The 18,641-nt window shown below is 31.3% G+C and overlaps 2 protein-coding genes and 1 long non-coding RNA gene across 6 annotated transcripts; 1 reads left to right on the plus strand and 2 right to left on the minus strand.

Annotated features, from left to right (window-relative positions):
* The first annotated feature begins 4,918 nt into the window (after positions 1 to 4,918).
* LOC148550048 (uncharacterized) lies at positions 4,919 to 6,696 on the plus strand. 2 transcript variants are annotated; one of them, XR_015896883.1, is made up of 5 exons: positions 4,919 to 5,057; positions 5,202 to 5,321; positions 5,403 to 5,505; positions 6,291 to 6,377; positions 6,519 to 6,696. It is a non-coding gene; the product is annotated as an uncharacterized LOC148550048 (long non-coding RNA). The 2 variants fall into 2 exon arrangements; XR_015896884.1 differs by having other exon boundaries at positions 6,291 to 6,336.
* A 604-nt stretch (positions 6,697 to 7,300) lies between these two features.
* LOC110266123 (uncharacterized) lies at positions 7,301 to 9,484 on the minus strand. The gene is made up of 3 exons (XM_021110087.2): positions 8,673 to 9,484; positions 8,323 to 8,421; positions 7,301 to 7,502 (listed from the first exon to the last, which is right to left on the minus strand). The coding sequence occupies exons 1-3, from the start codon at positions 9,482 to 9,484 to the stop codon at positions 7,475 to 7,477; spliced, it is 939 nt and encodes a 312-aa protein (XP_020965746.2). The 3' UTR covers positions 7,301 to 7,474.
* A 1,707-nt stretch (positions 9,485 to 11,191) lies between these two features.
* On the minus strand, positions 11,192 to 13,028 carry LOC148550049 (psbP domain-containing protein 2, chloroplastic-like). Of its 3 annotated transcripts, none has more exons than XM_088497139.1 (5): positions 12,613 to 13,028; positions 12,269 to 12,418; positions 11,767 to 11,819; positions 11,611 to 11,689; positions 11,343 to 11,467 (listed from the first exon to the last, which is right to left on the minus strand). In XM_088497139.1, exons 1-4 carry the CDS (start codon positions 12,928 to 12,930, stop codon positions 11,635 to 11,637), a joined length of 576 nt encoding a protein of 191 aa, XP_088353265.1. In that variant the 5' UTR covers positions 12,931 to 13,028; the 3' UTR covers positions 11,343 to 11,467; positions 11,611 to 11,634. The 3 variants fall into 3 exon arrangements, with proteins under 3 accessions (XP_088353263.1, XP_088353265.1, XP_088353264.1); XM_088497138.1 differs by having other exon boundaries at positions 11,778 to 11,839; XM_088497137.1 differs by lacking the exons at positions 11,611 to 11,689; positions 11,767 to 11,819 and having other exon boundaries at positions 11,192 to 11,467; positions 12,613 to 13,026.
* Positions 13,029 to 18,641: the final 5,613 nt, after the last annotated feature.

Raw genomic sequence — 18,641 nt, forward strand, 5'->3', positions numbered from 1 at the left:
CTTCAGAATTTTTAAAGTACAAGAAGAAAGTTAATAAAGAACTGAGCATTACCACTCAGGAAGTCTTTTTTGTCTTGAAGGATTGGTCTTTGCTAGTCTTCGATCTGAGCCTCCCATTGCCGGTGTGCCCTATGTCACCAATTCATAGAAGCTTTAGTAAGTTATTCATGAATTCTATTAGGCTATTAGCAATTATAACTATGGTGCATGCTTTGGGAAATCATCTAAATTTTGACATCAAAGAAAGAACAAAAAAGAAAAGAGAAAATTTTATCCATAGTCTGGCTCTTTAAAAATATATCTATGGATATAATTCTCAATATTGAGTTTCGAAGCAATCCCAACTATACAAATACAAAATTTAATGTATCTCATCAAAGAGTATTACTGATAATAGCATCGTGCGCAATCTTTGCAGCTGCATCCCCATTAGTACCATAGAATTTAGTGTAACACCTGTTAAGTTTCTTTACAAGATACATCATTTTTAAGAGTTCAAAAGGGGTAATTGTTTAGGCTTCCAATATTCTGAAACAGTGATGCTTGATAGGACTTGAAGTCTTCAACATTGTAATTGTCATAATTGACAAGAAATTATTTATGATACCCAAATAAAAGAAAATCCAAGTGCTTGTCTTATATAATGCTTAGAAGCTAGAACAAAATAATTAGCTTTATCCAGGAGAAGAAAACATGATGGAACCAATAACTTGATATAACAAAACAATGAATAAATATTTTTCAAGTTTCAATGAAATATTGTGAAAAATTATAAGTTGTCTCTTAACCTGTTTAATTTCATTCCACATATCCTCTGTGAGATACCCTTGTGAGCACCAGAAATAACAAACACAGGACATACTGATATATGCACATCCTCTGTCTCCTCTGCTGCAATTGCAAGGAGTTGAGAAAAATACCTATGACAAACGTTCTCCAGCGAAAAATGGCATAAAAGGATTAATGGGAAATCAAAAGAGAAAGAATGGCTTGAACACTACTCAAGCACGAGAACAAAAAATAGATGAAATAAGACAATAATGTAGGACAAGTAAAAACTGGCATATTTAATGAACAATTTCAATAAAGAATTCAATGATGGTGGCAATGAATATGAAAATAACTATCTCTTCAAGGAGTAGATAAATTGTGAATAAGATTCCAACAAGTATTGTGAATCATATTTACTGTGATCAAATAAAACAACTTACATAGAAATTTATTCAATAATTTTATATAGAAAGTGTACATATTATATAACATAAAAATATATCATGGAAAATATATAACTTAAATTGAAGTATGTTTTATGGATTTGCCTTTTTTTTTTCTCCTTTATGGAATGAAAATAGCTTTCTTCTATGAACAATAGATCATTCTGTTATATCTTGTCTTCATTTTCTTATTTAAGGCCGTCATGGTAAATATGATTTTCACCATAAATAAGAACAACAAAAGTATTGTTAGAAAAGTCACTTATTCTTGTTCATAAAAAAGAGGCAATAATAGCATTAATAAAACAAAATTTTATTATTGGCATCATGTAAATACAGCACAGCAAGTTAATTGGAGTAATTGCGTAAACACTTAACAAGCTAATTGGTATTAAATACTTTGTTTATAATCTAATTAGTGTCAAGCTCTTCTTATACTAACTCTCAATTTCAATGACAACAAAATAAAATATGAAAAACAAGTAATCATTAATAAAAGTATAAAATTACCTAAAGATATTTTATAACGAACTTTTATGGATGAAATATTTTAAAAAATATTTTACATATCTATTTAATTAATATATTTGAAGCTAATAATCTTTTTAAAAAATACATCTTTTCTACCAAAAGTCCCTTTGACATAGCCATCAAGACTTTAGATAAAATCTAGTTCACCGTGTCCTTCGACATTGTTATCAAGGCCGGAAAACTAGAAAATCAAATATTATTAATAAAAAGGTTATGAATTAAATAGATTATCCTACAAAATAAATAAATTGGTACATTTAACTTGTTTAACTTTTTTTTATCATTGTCGTTTAATTTATTTTTAATGCTTTTGATAATTTTTTTAATAACCTAACTTAAATATGTCAAGTTTTAATCAAAATATCTCAAATATTTAACCCAAAGTTGATAAGTATCTAAAAATTTATTATTTTATTTGTTTTTTAGTTAAAAATTGTCTATTAAAAAAAATAAAAGGACCTTTTTAACTCGACAAATTTTTCTTAAGCAGGCCAATTTCTATCTTAAAGATCTATATACTTGATATATAATTAGCTTTCATTGAACAATCTATTTGACATCTTTAGTGGAAGCTCTGATATTAATAATCAATTCTTTTTAACAACAATCAAAGCAGAGTACAAGATAATTAATAATAACAGTAAAAAGTTACCAAAATATTTTAGAATAAATATTCAATTTATTCTCCAAAATTTTTTAAAAAAAAATTTTATAGTGAATTAAAGTATCTAATTTAAAATTCGTTAGAAAATTAATTTAAATGTTTATTAAAAAATAAATAATTTCTATTTCACAGGTTCTTTTAATTGTATGTTCGTTTAATTGGTGCGTTTTAAACTAATGATTATTAAGTCGATCAATATTGATGATTTTCTTGTTTGAGCAGTATTTTTTTTTTCTATGTAGCAAATTCATTCTCACAAAAATGGTCTCATCAATTAAAACTCAAATTATGGAGCTATTCCTGTATAAAATAATTTAAATAGTATAATTAGGATACATAATATAATTTAAACTTTAAAAAGATTAAAATAACTAATTAAATATTTTTATAATTAGTAGGGACTAACTAAACAATTAAGAGAAGGGTGGCCAACAAGTATTGGGGATTTTTTTTAAATAAATAATTTAATTATTTTATTTACTAAAATAAGTAATTTGTAGTATATTTATTATTTTACATCACATAATTTATCTCATTTATCGTATTTATTTTTATTATGTAACTTGAATACGTAAAAGTTTTTTTTAATTTAAATAATCTAATTCATTCTATAATTTAATTTAAAATTTTATATGTACTCTTTTTGATTATTAATTGTTCAAACATAATTTTTGTTTTAATTTCTTTCACTAAAATTTTTAAGTACTAATTGATATTATTTGAATCGTAATTTGTTTTATAATAATACACATGTTTTTCAAACTTTAAATATCTTGTTTGCAAACAAAATATTTGACTTATCTTATCTCCACGCACAAACTCATCTCATTTATACCGTAAATGAGATAAATTATATGATGTAAATTGATAAATATACTATAAAATATATAGTTCGGTAAATAAAATAGTTAAATTATTTAATTGAAAAAAATACTAAGTATCGGTTATAACGTTATGTCATAAATAATTTTTTTTTATTTTTCTTTTTAAGTTTCATGTGATGTAGCTTCAGTTGTATAAATAGTTTAATTAAATTTTTTTTTAAAAATAATTTAAATAATAAATATTTATATTAAAAATTACTTATAAATAAGTTATTTTGTATTTGAGTTTTTAGTTATGAAAATACTTATTTTTAAAAAAATGTGATAAAAAACTTTTTATTACGAAATAAGTCATTTTTTTAATTTTTCTACAAATACTTAAATAAATTTTTAAAAGGTTACAATTTAATTTTAAAAATTATATTTAAACATTATAGCTTAAATGATATAGTCTTTCCATATTTACCTAAAAAGTTGTGGGTTCGAATTTTCCTATTTTTTAGTAAAAAAAAAAAAGCATTGATATTTTTATACATCAAATAATTTTTTTTAGTCACAAAAAATTTTTTTTTTCTTTTTGGTTTTTCAATCCAATAAGGAATATTATCGTATCGCAAAATATGTAGCAGTGCTTTATTGGAGTCGGTTTCAAAAACAGCCGCCCTCTGCAGTTTAGCGGCGATTTCGGTGACACATTGGAGAGAAGCGGCTATTTGCTCTTTCTTTCCCTCATCCATCACCGTCTCTGCACCTCCCCAAAGTTTCTACGCTCTGCTAGCTCCTCTGCTTCTTCTGCTCCCTCTGCTCTGCCAGATCAGCGTAGCGACACGAGCATTCTCCACCACGCCCGCCGCATGTTCTTCTTCTCCTTCTTCCTTTATTTCTTTATTTGGATTCTGGTTTATTTTTCTTCTTTTTTTTCTGCTAGGTTTTCACCTGTTTACAAGAGGAGAAGTGCCCCTCACCCATAACAAAGGGGCTCTTCTGTCCTTCTGCTTTGCACCTTCACTTCTGGTTTTCTCTTCATGTTTTTTTTTTTTTGTTCTGATTTTTTGCAAACTCTGCTCTTAGGTTTTCTACTAATTAAATTGATTGTTTTGATTTATGGTAGAAGAAGAGAAAGCTCAATAGAGAATCTTTTTAGTATATTCCATTCAATATCAGAATATCTAAACAAGTTGTAAATTGCAGTGTGAGAATAATTTTTACAAATATTTCTATAAATTTGTCATAATCAAGTGATAATACCCTTTGAGTTTGGACATGGGAGCTTAGAAGATAGGTCATGAATCTTGGTTGATATTGAGACTATTAAGCCTACTCATGTTTTTAATGTTGATGATTTCACTAGTGCCTTTAATTTGAAGTGGTTTGAGGCTAACAAAACAGAATCTATTGGTGTTGATGTTGTTGGTGTGCTAACATTGGCAAATGCTTGCAAGGACCATAGCCTCCCCATGTGAATTATGCCTTTAGTGGCAATTTTAAACATAAACCAAATTCTAATGTTTCTTTCTACACTAAAACCCAAGTCAAGGCGAGTTCCAAAAAGTATACAGTCTTGGTTAGATGATTAGATGTCCGATGTTTTTGGTGCATCAGGACTTATTGATTTTTATAATCAGTATATATTGCGAGTGAATTTGTCTTTGACCCTTTTAAAATTTTGTGTTAGGTTGAAGAGCTTCTAAAGGATTATGATTTATGAAAATGTATGAACCCTCAAAATTCAATTTCCAATATCCTCTGAACTTAAGCAATTCACACAACTTCATCACTAAGATGACAAGATCAGATAAAGTGGCTAAAGTATCATTATATCTTGTAAGATATTTTATGGTCATTTTATTGCTTTTTTATTTATTATTATTTTTTATGTTGACTCATATTATGCTTGTAATTGTAAATAGGTTCCATACATAACTAAAAATCTGATATATTTGTATTGCTTGAATATTCATCCAACAGGCATATCAAAACAAAGAGGGTCACTAGAGTTGAGTTGAACAAGAGACTCAGACACAAAGAACAACAGAAAAAAGCAGCAGAAGCTAAGAAGTTGGAGGACTTGTCGAAAGAAATTGACAGGTAGTATGAATTGATCTTTTTCTATGTTTACAAACACGACAAAGTGTGATATTTGAGCTGTGTTGATTCTTCTGGTTACAGCATACCTGAAATTATGGAGGAAATCAAGCAAGAAGATGAGGAAAAGCAGAAGAACATGCTAAGATAGGTTAAAGGCACGGCCACCACGCTTAGGAAAGCACAAGTAAGTAGGCTTTTCTATTTATCTTAATTTGCCATCAAAATCTTAGTTATTCAAATGAGAGAACATGCTTAGAGTACTTCAGTGGTTTTGACCTAACACATATTATACACACAATTCTTTGTGAGTGTCTATTTATCACAATTCGTTAATAAGTTTGAGCCTGTTCCCCTTCAAGTTCTCCTAATCGAGGAAATAAATGGATCCATCCAGAAGCTTATGGTAAGCTTGTAAAAATTCTCTTGCTTACTTTTTGTTATCCGTTTTCTGAGTTTTTAAAACATCCAAGAAACTTTTCAATTTCCATGACATATATGTAGGGTTGTTGTATCCTTATAAAGGATCGATATAAAAGTTTAGAGAAGAAAGGATTGATTGTTCCAACATCCAAAACATCCAAGAGGAAGTAGTTTACTGCTCTAACATTATATGAAACATGTCATCATCAAATCATTTTTGCATATAGTTCATACATCTATATTTTAACCGTTTGATATGACACATTTAAAATTTGTATGACATTGTGTTTGTGTTATGGCTTTGGCACGAAGTAGAGTCCTCTTGATTGTTGGTTCCATAACCAAGCATTGACGCCAGGGATAAAAGACCAATACAATTTTATCTAAATCAAGATTTTGTTTTCTTGTGTTCGTTTCATTTATACTCCTAGCTAGTCACAGTTAATGTGTTTTCATATTAATCTGTAATCCGATATTTTTACATATATTTGTAACCATATTTATAATTTCTCAGAGCTTGAATGAACTTTTTTTTTTCTTTTGCAACAGTGTTCAGTGAGCATTACACACTCCTTTGTGCAATTTAGAAACAAAGGTAAACAAATACACACTCCTTTGTGCAATTTAGAAACAAAGGTAAACAAACTTCTCCTTTTATGGTCGCTCCACTTTAATGTGTTGAGCTTTCTTTGTTCAAAAAAAATCTTTTCTTTATATCTATTTAATTTCATTCTAAGACTAATTTGACATTTTCCATCTTCTCCTTTTCTTTGGCAGATCAATATCAGCATAAAATATCTCCTTAGCTCTCCACTTGTTGCATTCAATCTCAGCTACCTATCCGCTAGGGAAGACCATTATTAAAATGACAAAATACGCATTTTACTTCTGGCATTTTGTTTCGGAGATATCATTGTCTTAAACTCTTGATTTGTTATTAATTTATTCTTGTGATATTTTAGCCATCTTTAGGTTGCTTTATTTTTGTGTTTGTTTGGATGTAGAAGCAATTGAGCAGCTTTGTAAGACCAACATTTTTTTAATTTAATTGTGAAAATTGTGGGGGTTATAAACCAAATAAGAACAACAAAAGTGTTATTACAAAAGTCACTTATTCTCGTTCATAAAAAAGAGGCAATAATATTAATAAATCAAAATTTTGTTACTGGCATCATGTAAATACAGCACACAACAAGTTAATTGGAGTAATTGTGTAAATACTTAACAAGCTAATTAGTATCAAATATTTTGTTTATAATCTAATTAGTGTCAAGTTCTTCTTATACTAACTCTCAACTTCAATGACAACCAAATAAAATATGAAAAAAAAGTAATCATTAATAAAAGTATAAAATTAACTAAATATTTTATAACTAATTTTTATGGATGAAATACTTTTAAAATTTTTTTACATATCTGTTTAATTAATACATTTGAAGCTAATAATCTTTTAAAAAGATACATCTTTTTTACCAAAAGTCCCTTCGGCATAGCCATCAAGACTTTTGATAAAATCTAGTTCACTGTCCTCTTCGGCATTGCCATCAAGGCCAGAGAACTAGAAAATCAAATATTATTGATAAAAATGTTATGAATCACAATTACATCTATATTGATTTACAAAACCAGCTAACAATTAACTCGAACTAGATATGTGCAACCTAAATAGGGCAATTAGATATGTGCAACCATTTACATGTTCTTCCTGCTTTAAGCAAATCCTCCTCCATCCATTAAAAACTTCGGAATAGGGCACAATTTCTACATTGAAAAACAATTAAAATAGTATAACTATCATGAATAATAACTTAATAGAGTTTAAAATAGTCAATTAAATATTTTCTATATTAGTAGAAATTGAATTAGACTAACTAAATGAGAGTAAAGAAATGACTTACGATGATCAAATTACATCAAAAATGCTTTTTCTTAGCTTTTTTCCTTTAGCCAATTCTTTTTGATGTTTAAAATATTTCTGAGCATGACTGGCAATTTGACTAGAAGTTTTTGTTTGTACATAATATTTTGAAATTCTTTTCCAGTGTGAACCTTCTTCTTGGTATCCTCTAAGAAATAACCTACCAAAATATGATTTTTGAAATAATTATTAATAAATTTTATACTAAAAATTTTTAAACAAAAACATAAACTATTTAATTAGTAATGATATTTTTAGATATCAAACAATTTTTTTTCTTTTTTGGTTTTCAGTCCAACCAAAAATCTTATTATGCTAACCACGGTCAAAACAAAAATAAATTTAGCAATCAATAAAAATTACTTTAGAACTCGCTCATATTGCTAGTTATTGGTACACAAAAACACTGATGTATGAAACCTTTAATTAACAAGAGAACAGTGAAACTGATCTTATAAAAAAGAGGTGCTAAACTTATATATTGTAGACAACATACAATCATCATCGACAAATTAGAGATATATCTAAATCAAGAGAAGTGCTCCTATATGTTGATACTAGTTGCTTCACTTTTTTTTTTTTTTTTGTAAATACCAATATTCAACTAGATAATAAATAAATAAATAAATAAGAGGCAAAAAGAAGTAATATAATCATAAATACCTATGTTCATCTTGGGTCCAATGATATCCTGAATTCCTTGGTGCGGCCTCCTCCTCTGCAGTTGACACGACCTCCTCTGCAGCCGGCAGTACCTCCTCTCTGCCATGATAATAAACAAAATATTTGATAATCAATGAATTTTATGTAAACAAAAATATTTATATATTTGATCATCTCCATTTCAAAATATTTTATTTATTTTAAAAACAAATCAAAGGGAAAAAAAGGTTCATTGTTTATTAGGTTTGTTCATAAAACTTAGAGAAGAAAAAGGAAATATAGAATAAGTAAACAAAAAGAAAGAAAGAATACGAGAAATAAACCTTGCGAAATAAGAAGAGAATACCGACCTGTGATGTTGATGATCAGTCGAATAAGGCGGTAATGGTGGTGGATTGATGATGGGGATGGAGTGAGGGTTGTGTTCCATCATGATGGTCATGTTATCAGATGCAGCATTGAGAGGAGTGTTTGTAGGATAACCGTTATGGATGGCACTGATGTCGTTCATCAGCTTCTGAAAGCGTTCTTGCAGCTGTGCCGGGGTCCTGCCGGGGAGACGAGCAGCCACTTCCTCCCAGTGGTTACGTAGAGCATCCTGAAAACAACTGGTAATAACAGACTCAAAAGCTTTGTTCTCCTCCCAAGTCCAGACCGGAGGTTGAGGTTGAAGTGGTTGATGACCACCGACATCGGGAATCAGCTCTAACATGTTCCTGGTATCCCACTCAGTCTGAGGCTGAGGCTGAGGCTGAGGCTGAGGCTGAGGTTGGGGATAACCACATGTGTCAGCGAAAAACTCATTCGTCGCCGTCTCAGACTGAGGCCGAGGCTCAGAAAGAAGCCGAGGTCGAGACCGAGACCAAGGCTGAGACTGAAGTGGCCGAGACCAAGGCTGAGGTTGAGACTGAAATGGTTGATAACCAGATATGCCAGCAAAACAAGACTGCTCTGTCATATTCCTTTTATCCAACTGCAGCTTGGACTGAGGTTGAGGTTGAAGTGGTTGATGACCACCGACATCGCCGGCAATCAGCTCTAACATCTTCTCCATATCCCAATCAGCCTCAGGCTGAGGCGGCGGATTACCACCCACATTGTCGTCGTCGACAAAAAGCTCTGCCTCTATCATCCTCAGCACGTCTGAATTCTCTTGACTCATTCTTGCTTTTAAGTGGTCGCCTTCTTAGTTAGCTTCTTGCTTCTATTCCTTTTCTTAAACACAACATTTATATAAGCTCACTTGTTAGTTAGAGTACGTTAATTAGATTAGATTCTAGTTAAAAATAGAAAAGATTTCATTTCAAAAATTTCATATTTAAATTAATTTTAAAATTTTTTGTTTTCGTATTATATGTAAATGTAGAAAGTTTTAAATACATAAAAAAGATTCTCATATATAGGACATAAAAAAAAATTTAATTTCTAAACAATATAACTAGTGTATTTTTTTTTTAAATTTATTATATTTGACAATAATTATTATTAAAAAAGCAAATGATCGTATTATCCATTAATATAGTGTATAAAATAATTTTTTATTTTAAAATTAAGTCTAATTAATGAGATAAAATTTAAAATAATATTTTATTTTTTTATTAATATTTAAATTTAAAATTAATTAACAACTCACTTTCCTTTTAATTTCAATAACAAAAAAATTAATTCGGTGAAAAATATTTAGCATTCAATGATTTTAATCATTTGACTTTTAATTACTAAAAGTTGGATTAAAAGTTTTAGTTTGGTTGATTTTTATGATTTTCAACCGAACATAAATCAATTGTCATATTTTAAAAACCAAAACTCAAGAGAGGAGAATAATATCTAATGTATAATTAGTCATAAGATAATATATATTATATTATTATGTAAATAATATTTAATATATAATTTTTTGATAGAGTTAATATATAATTTATGGAGAGTTGATTTATTATAATTCTTTTATAAATTTTGTAGAATATAAAAATAGTGATATTTTTTATATTATTATTTAAAAAATTATTCATAATTTTAAACTTAATTAATAATATTTATTATTGCTTTCTAATCGAAATATTGTGTCCTTCTAAAATCATCTGCAATAATTTGCCTTGTAGGATATCTATAGAATGAAAATTTGGATGAGACTTCAAACTTTTTCTGGCCAAGTAGCCAACAATCTAATCCTCTTTTCCTTCCTTGTACACATGCTTTAATTACAAGTTATCTATTTAGATAAGAAATTAACAAAAAAAAATTAACTCGTTTAGAATGAAAGATTTTTTAAAAAAAAAAGATTAAATTTTTATTTTGAATATCCATATATATTTGATATATAATTAGTTCATCTATTTAAATTTATAGTAGATCTAAACGAACTGAACTAAATGGACCAATTTGTTTAACACTCCTATTTACACAGCTAACTATATTCAAAATTGAAACTACGATTTAACCAACAATATTTCTGAGCCAAAATATTTAGATTTCCGTTTTCAATTATATAATTATAACTATGTATTTTTTTTCTCTTTCTTCATAAATAGCTTAAGGGAGGAAGGATAAGTAGAAAGGATTCTATGCCTGTGAATTAAATCTAGTTGAGACCTTGCTTACTATAATCTTCTGAAAATAATTTGCTCATGCAATCAACATTTTTATCTTTGTTGAAAATAATTACACACCTCCTGCAACATTTTTCCTTTTAAAAAGATATAATGTTCAACTGTTTAAGTAATATGTAGATATATAAGTTAAAACATAGTGATATAAATAAAATCTATACACTAGAATTTCAGTCTGGTTGATTTTTTATGACTTTCAACCAAGACTGAACATAAATCAATTGCCATATTTTAAGAACCAAAATTTAAAAGAGGGAGAATAATCAGAGAAGAAATGAGATTTTCATTCCAAAGTTTTAAGCTGCTGCATTAAAGGAATGGAGAACTTGATCTAAAATAATTTGTTTATGTGGCTCAAGAGGACTCTCTGGTTTATCAGAATGAACAATGTTAAGAAGATAGAGTTTCTTTGAGGTCAATATCCTCTTCTTTCCTCTACGAGTACTATCAATGATGTATTCAAATTCATAAATTTGCAAACTTCCATCCCCTGATCTTTCTGAAGCTGCAATTAGTTCAGCTTCCTTTGTACTTTCCTGAACATGAGGAGAATAATACACACAAGTTAAAATGATATACAATCACATAGACATTTGATTATTCCTGAGGATCAAAGACAATTATGAACACAGAAGGAATATTTCACTATTTCAGAGAAATAAGCTTTTTGCCTTCTTACTTTAGTTGTTAAATGCAGAGCAAACTATATGTAATGGCCATTATTCCTTTCGTCGAAATATAGAAGCAACAGGGTTAGCCTGGTGAACAAGCATCCGCATTAACACAGGATTCGGAAAAGGGCCACACCTAAAGAGTGTAATGTACACAAATTAACCTGATAATTACATTAGTGACTGTTTCCATGGCTTGAACCCGTGTGACCTTTCCCTATATTTGTTAAAGAACTCCTGCTCCGTGAATATATCTATGATCATTGCTACTTTTGATTTAAATAAATAAAGATCAACCAAGAATCTGCTATGGATAAAAGAAATCATTATAGGAATATTTTAGAGAATAGGTGAGGTGCCAATAGTTTGTGATAGAAAGGGAATGTTCTAGATTATTATATGTAATTATTTGGAATGAATGAAACGCAGAAGACAACTGTAAGCTAATTAGTTAATTTAGCCATTAGTGTCTTAGTGCTCAGTATTAGCTAAAATCTGTTCACAACAGAATCAAACTAATCCAAGAAAAATTTCCAGCTCATTGTTCCCTTGCTTATGTTGTTACCCTAGAAGTACAGGGAGATTCTTCTAATCAATACCATCAACACTTGACTCAAATTTTGCATTGGTCATAGAAAGTTCCAGCAATGGAAACAAGAACCTTACCTTAAGCCTTTCTGCTTGTAAATGCTTATCAGCTACAAACTCGGGGATCCCGAAGTCTCCAAGATTTGCAAGACGAACTGGGTTCACGACAACCCCAATGTTGTTGCTCCCCATACTTGCATCTTGAAACAAAGCAGTTGCCCCATCCCCCTATTCATTGTAGAAAAAAAATAATTTACCCACCTCATTCCATTTCCATTTAACTCTATTGAATCATTTTCAAACGCATCATACCAAACAGAGAGGAAAAAAAACATATGCAATTCTTCACAGTAGAAAAAGCTTATCAAAGATTAAGGTTAATAGTAATTTTGAATGCTAAAAAAATGGGTAAATAATTTTACCTTAGTCCAAGAAGAGGGTATAAGAAGAGTGTAACCTTCCTTGGAATCAGTGTATCTGTGAAGCTCCAAGTCCAACTCTTGAGCCATCAAGAATGCAGCACTAGTGTTTGATAAATTGCACGAAAGAAAAGTTGTGAGAAGAGGAGGAAGATGGAGCTTCCTCTTAGTAAAAAATGTTGAGAAATGCAGGATGTGGTTGTTGTGAGGTTCATTGTGAAGAATGCAGGAAGCAGAATTGAAAGAGGGGATTGAGAAGAAGGTTCTGGAAGGAGAGTGTTGTGAATGGTGGAGAAGAGTGAAGCAAGTTTTCAAAGCCATTGGAATTGAATTGCAAAGTCTAATGTGTTGGGTTTCATTCGTCACAGCTCACAGCCTCACAGGGACATGACAACGTTAAGCGCGTTAATTGTAAAAATTGAACTCATTTGTTACCGTTTTATTTTTATTAGTAGTTTCAAATGTTTGAGGTTTGAAAATCAATCGGGTCATCTAAGCAGTGAAATTAGATATTCAAAAATATAATCGAAATTTAATTAGGATTTAATGGGATATAATAAAATAGAGGAATGTTAGGGGACCAGTAACTTTTGTGATTTGTAGCCATCAAATAGCCATCAATGATGGTTTTAATAGTGTGAGATTGGTGTGAGATTTCATCCAATGGCTCACTTTTCTTTGCTGGTTACATGCTGGCCAGAATTTAACAAAGTTGCTGGTCTCCTAGACTTTTCCAATAAAATAATATATTAATATATATAAAATATTTTAAAAAATAGGGTAAAAAACAAGAATAAGCCATGGAGAAAAAGACATTAGTACATTACGTGAATAAGCCAAAACAAAATCCGTTTCACCAATCAATCAATGCACAAATATATGTAGTTCGAATCAATCAGTTTCGAACCTGGATTGAACGTAGTTCGAATTGAGGCAATTCGAATTACTATGAAGCCTGAACTAAGCATAATTCGAATTGAGGCAATTCGAACTACTATGAAACGTCAGCTCAACATAATTCGAATTGAGCTGGTTCGAATTACTCCTATCTAATTCGAATCAAGCTGATTCGAACTCCTCTCATGCATGCCATGCAACGTAATTCGAGCTGGCTTAATTCGAATTACTCCAAGTCTAATTCGAACCAGGCTGGTTCGAACTATAATGGAGCAGAGTTGTATATATATGTTGTGGACATGAGTTGCTCTCATTAGAGGGGTAGAATGGCTAGTGAGGAGAGTTTTGTGGTGTTGGTTCACCACAGAGGATCGATTAAGAGGAAGACACGTTCCGGTGTGAAGTTCACTGATAAGGATTCTCTCTGTATTATCGTGAGGCCTACGCTAAGGTACGATGACCTTGTTAGCTCTGTGCTGATGAAACTGGGTCTGGATGGTGTGAAACGGGTTAAGAAGTTCTTCTATCGCATTCCGATCACGGTGCTCCAAGAAACCGTGAAGTATGATTGTTTCACGATCGGGAGTGATGAGGACTTGCAGGTCATGTTTCAATGTCGCCGGTAGTTTCCGGAAGTGAGGACACCAGAGCTGTTGGCAAAGTTGGTTGATGTGGTATCCAGCTCGGGGTTCGAACCGGAATACCACCACTTTAGCCACGGTAGCTAGTTCTAGCTCCAGACCTGCCGTTGCTTCTACCTCCGTCCCTGCGTACGAGCCACCCGTCCACCCTGTCGCCTCCCCTTCCTTCGCTGCTGATCTCAACGGCAGTGTAGGCGACGAGGTAGAAACAGGGAAATTTCGGCCGAAATCTTTACAGTGTGCTGCACCGGTGGGGTTGGAGAGCAATTTTTGGATGATCCAGAGGACGATGATGTCGAGCCTGATATGATTGCTGATGACAGTGGCGATGATATTGGAGCGAGTGAGCCTGCTGGGGCGGGAGGTGGTTCTAGCTCTGGCACACAGCAGTACCCTCCACATTTTTCATCCTTGGACTTGGATGCCATGAGGCAGGAGGGGGTTCAGGGGCAGCCTGCTGGGTTTGGCGCCAGAGATGCGGACGGGTCTGCAGGTTTGACAGAATTCCAGGTTGGTCAGCAATTTCAGGACAAAGATGAGGCCCTGTTAAGTGTGAAGACTTACAGCATCCGCCGAGGGGTACAGTACAAGGTAGTGGAGTCTGACTATCGCCGGTATGTGGGCAAGTGTTCTGAGTTCGGGAATGGGTACACATGGTTGATTCGGCTGAGTCTTCGGCAGCGCAAGGACATTTGGGGCCAGTGAAGGCAACATACGGAAGGCTGGCCGAACTATTTGTTCGCAAGGGGAGAGAGGCTGAGGCCCAGCTGCGAACCGGACAACAATTCAGTCAGCACTTGGTGACTTGTATCGAGGCCAACTTGAAGACGGCGAGGTGCTTCACGGTGACTTTGTACGACAGGGATAACTCGGAGTTCACCGTCGCAGAGACGACTCCAACTGGTTCGTTCTTACTGGGTAGCTACAGAGTCTCGCTTGCATCTCAGACATGTGATTGCGGATACTTCCAAACACTTCATTTTCCGTGTCTGCACGCACTGGCATGCTGTTCCTACTCACAGCTTACATGGCAGCCTTACGTCCACCAGGTGTACCGTCTTAGTTCAGTGTTCAGTGTGTATCGGATGGGATTCACACCTCCCATTCCGGAGGGTTTCTGGCCACCATATGATGGGCCGACTATGATCCCGGACCCTAACAAGAGGCGTGCGAGAGAGGGTCGTCCGAGGTCCACTAGGATACGGACCAACATGGACGAGTCAAATCCGAACCGGCCAAAGAGATGTGGCCTCTGTCGGCAACCCGGACACACACGTCGGAGTTGCCCACAGGTCGGAGGGCCAGAGCATACAAGGGGACATGAGTAGGTGTATTGTTAGCTTTGGTACTTTGTTTATTTCACTTTAGCGTTTACATTCCACTGTTATAGGTTTTCTTACTTGTTGTTGTTAAGTGATAGAGTTTGTTAATGTTAATGCGATGTACTGTGCATCAGATCTTACTTAATGAATATGTTCCGTTTCCGGAGTTTTGTACGAAATGTCTGTTGAATTCACAACGCAATAAATAAATCTACAAATTAAACTAATACATGATGCGGAAAATATGCTAGTAACTGAAATAAACCCTGAACAGCCATTTTCAAAGTAGAATATCATGATTTGGAACAACATATATATACAACTCTACTCCTTTATAGTTCGAACCAGCCTGGTTCGAATTAGACTTGGAGTAATTCGAATTAAGCCAGTTCAAATTACGTTGCATGGCGTGCATGAGAGGAGTTCGAATCAGCTTGATTCGAATTAGATAGGAGTAATTCGAACCAGCTCAATCCGAATTATGTTGAGCTGACGTTTCATAGTAATTCGAATTGCCTCAATTCGAACTACATTCAATCGAGGTTCGAAACGGATTGATTTGAACTACATATATTTATGCATTGGTTGATTGGTGAAACGGATTTTGTTTTGGCTGATTCACGTAATTTCTTTCTCCCCATGGCTTATTCTTGTTTTTTACCCTAAAAAATAGATTTAATTTTTTTTTTTGTAATTTATTATTTTGAATCGATTAACTGTTAAAATATATATATCAGTTTAATTAGGTAATCAATTTTTTTTATTTTTAATTAATTTTCTGTCAATCAATATATATTAAATCGAACTAATTTGATGGCCAATTCTTAATTAATTGGATGGAACAGATTAATTTCAATCTGATTTTTAATAATATGGTCATGTTAGTTCATTTTAAAAAATAAAAACTCAAAATAAGAATTTTTTAATAAATTTTTTATTGAGATTTTTTATATCTATAACAATATATAAAGGTAATAGGAGAATTTGGTATCCAATTTTCGCTTTTTTATGTTAACCCCATTAATAAAGAGTAACTGATATAACCTTTTATTTTTAAAAAGGTCAAAAAAATAAATTACCAATTCACTTTTTTTTTTTATTTCTATTACGGTTACTTTTCTATTTCACGGATAACTTTCGATCACTTCGTCTTCTTTCTTATTTCATTCTCTTCTTTTAGGTTTTTGTCTACTTTTATTAATTTTTTTAACCTCTCTGTATCTTTTTCCATTTTTTAAATTAATTATGTGTTACTTTTTTTTTTGTGTCTTCAAAAAATTGTAAAAAAAATGACTCATAATTAACTATACCAAATTTTTTCCATTTTTATGATAATAAGAAAAATAAAGGGAATAGAAGAGTTTGGTGTCTAATTTCTGCTTTTCCATCTTAACCCTATTAATAAAGAGTAACTGATATAACTCTTTATTTTGAAAAAAAGTCAAAAAAAAATAAATTACCAATTAACTTTTTTTTTATTCCTGTTGCAGTTACTTTTCTATTTTACGTATAATTTCTAATCTTTTCGTTTTCTATTTTATTCCATTCTCTTCTTTCAGGTCTTTGTTTATTTTTATTAATTTTTTTTATTTCTTTGTATCATTTTTTATTTATTAAATTAATTATGTATTACTTTTTTTTTGTCTTCAAAAAATTATTAAAAAAAATGACTCATAATTAATCCTACCAAAAATTTCATTTTTATGATAACTATGAAAAGTGGTTATAACTTTTCAACAACTTGTGGTAATATAAAAGATTGGATTAAGGCACAGTAAAAAAAGACTGAAAGTAGATAGAGTATATATTTTTTGTCTTCATATGATTTACATAGAAAATTAAGAAGGAATCAATTTTTAAGAAAAAAAAAAGATATACTTTAGAAGGGATGAAGACAAGGCAAAAATAGTCTCAATTTATATGGTTTAATACTAACTATATACTCTGTGATATATTGTACTCTGACTTGTAATTCGGTCTCAACTTTTAACAAACATAAATAGAGAATTCATTACATACATACATGCATTTTTAAAAAATGATATTATAAAATAATAAATTAAAATATTTTTTATAATATTATTTAATTGATATATATCATTAATAATTTGTTTTGTAACTTTTTTTAGATAAATATATTAGTTTTACCGCTGATTTTCATATATCATATATTTAAAAATAAAGTAAAAGTGTTTCATACAATATTACTTGGTTAACATTTTTTATTCATAATATCTTTCATTTTGTTAGGTCACATTCTATTTCACATAATTTTTTATTCTATTATTTGACCACAAATTAGTCATTTTTTAGTTTTGTTTTAAATCTTAGTTTAAAATCTTAATTCTGTTTTAGGGCAATATACCAAAATAAATAATTTGACTTCCAATTTTACTAGAATACACATTTTACAAAACGGATACTACATTTTTTCCATAAACTATATAAACCGCGATAGGGTACCCACGGTTTACAAATGAACGTAAACGCTACAGGGATCTCGCGTATTACGTTCGAAGCCAAACTGCACATAATCCGCGATAGAGATCTCGCGGTTTGTATATGAATTATAAATGTACATAAATCGCGACCCTTTTTGGGGTGAAATAATAATTTAGTTGATTCGGAGTGTTTTCAAGCCTTTCTTCCTTCCTTGCACTATCATCGTTGGTATCTACATCTCTCCATCTTCTTGCTATGCATCACCATGCATCACTATGTCCCTGCTGTTAGTCCCACCACATTGTTTGATTCTCCCACCAAAAGGGTATTAGCCAAAAATCAGCCAAAATATCTTTGGTGAATCCAAAATCTCTACGAGTTAATATATATGGATGTTTCTTCTGCTAAGTATCAGAATGTTTCTTTTTCATACTAAATGGTTGTTCTTTTATATATTTTTCGAACTTTTTTGTATTGCAAATGTGAATGTCTCTATTTCTTTAAGAATTTCATATTTTTTTTAAATTTTATAGATATTTAATTATTTTTGCTAAAATATAACTGGATATTTCTTTTGTTAAGTATTAAGATATTTTTTTCATATTAAATGAATGTTTTTTTTATATTTCTGTAATTGTGTAGTTTGCAGTCTCTTTAATCATCAAAACGGCACCTAATATCCCAAAACGCAGAGAGCAACATCGTGATGATGCTGCTACCGTGCAATTAC

The sequence above is a fragment of the Arachis ipaensis genome, chromosome B8, assembly GCF_059453495.1.
Source record: "Arachis ipaensis isolate K30076 ecotype BB chromosome B8, ASM5945349v1, whole genome shotgun sequence".
Lineage (NCBI taxonomy): Eukaryota > Viridiplantae > Streptophyta > Magnoliopsida > Fabales > Fabaceae > Arachis > Arachis ipaensis.

Bases quoted from the DNA above. Each gene is read 5' to 3' on its own strand.
- LOC110266123 (XM_021110087.2), bottom strand. From the start codon at position 9,484: ATGAGTCAAGAGAATTCAGACGTGCTGAGGATGATAGAGGCAGAGCTT. The intron at 8,422-8,672 runs GTCGGTATTCTC...TTATCATGGCAG, and splicing joins ACTGATCATCAACATCACAG to AGAGGAGGTACTGCCGGCTG. The intron at 7,503-8,322 runs GTATTTATGATT...TTTTCAATGTAG, and splicing joins TGGACCCAAGATGAACATAG to AAATTGTGCCCTATTCCGAA.
- LOC148550049 (XM_088497137.1), bottom strand. From the start codon at position 12,930: ATGGCTTTGAAAACTTGCTTCACTCTTCTCCACCATTCACAACACTCT. The intron at 12,419-12,612 runs GTAAAATTATTT...TACAATGAATAG, and splicing joins TACCCTCTTCTTGGACTAAG to GGGGATGGGGCAACTGCTTT. The intron at 11,468-12,268 runs GTAAGGTTCTTG...CCTCATGTTCAG, and splicing joins TACAAGCAGAAAGGCTTAAG to GAAAGTACAAAGGAAGCTGA.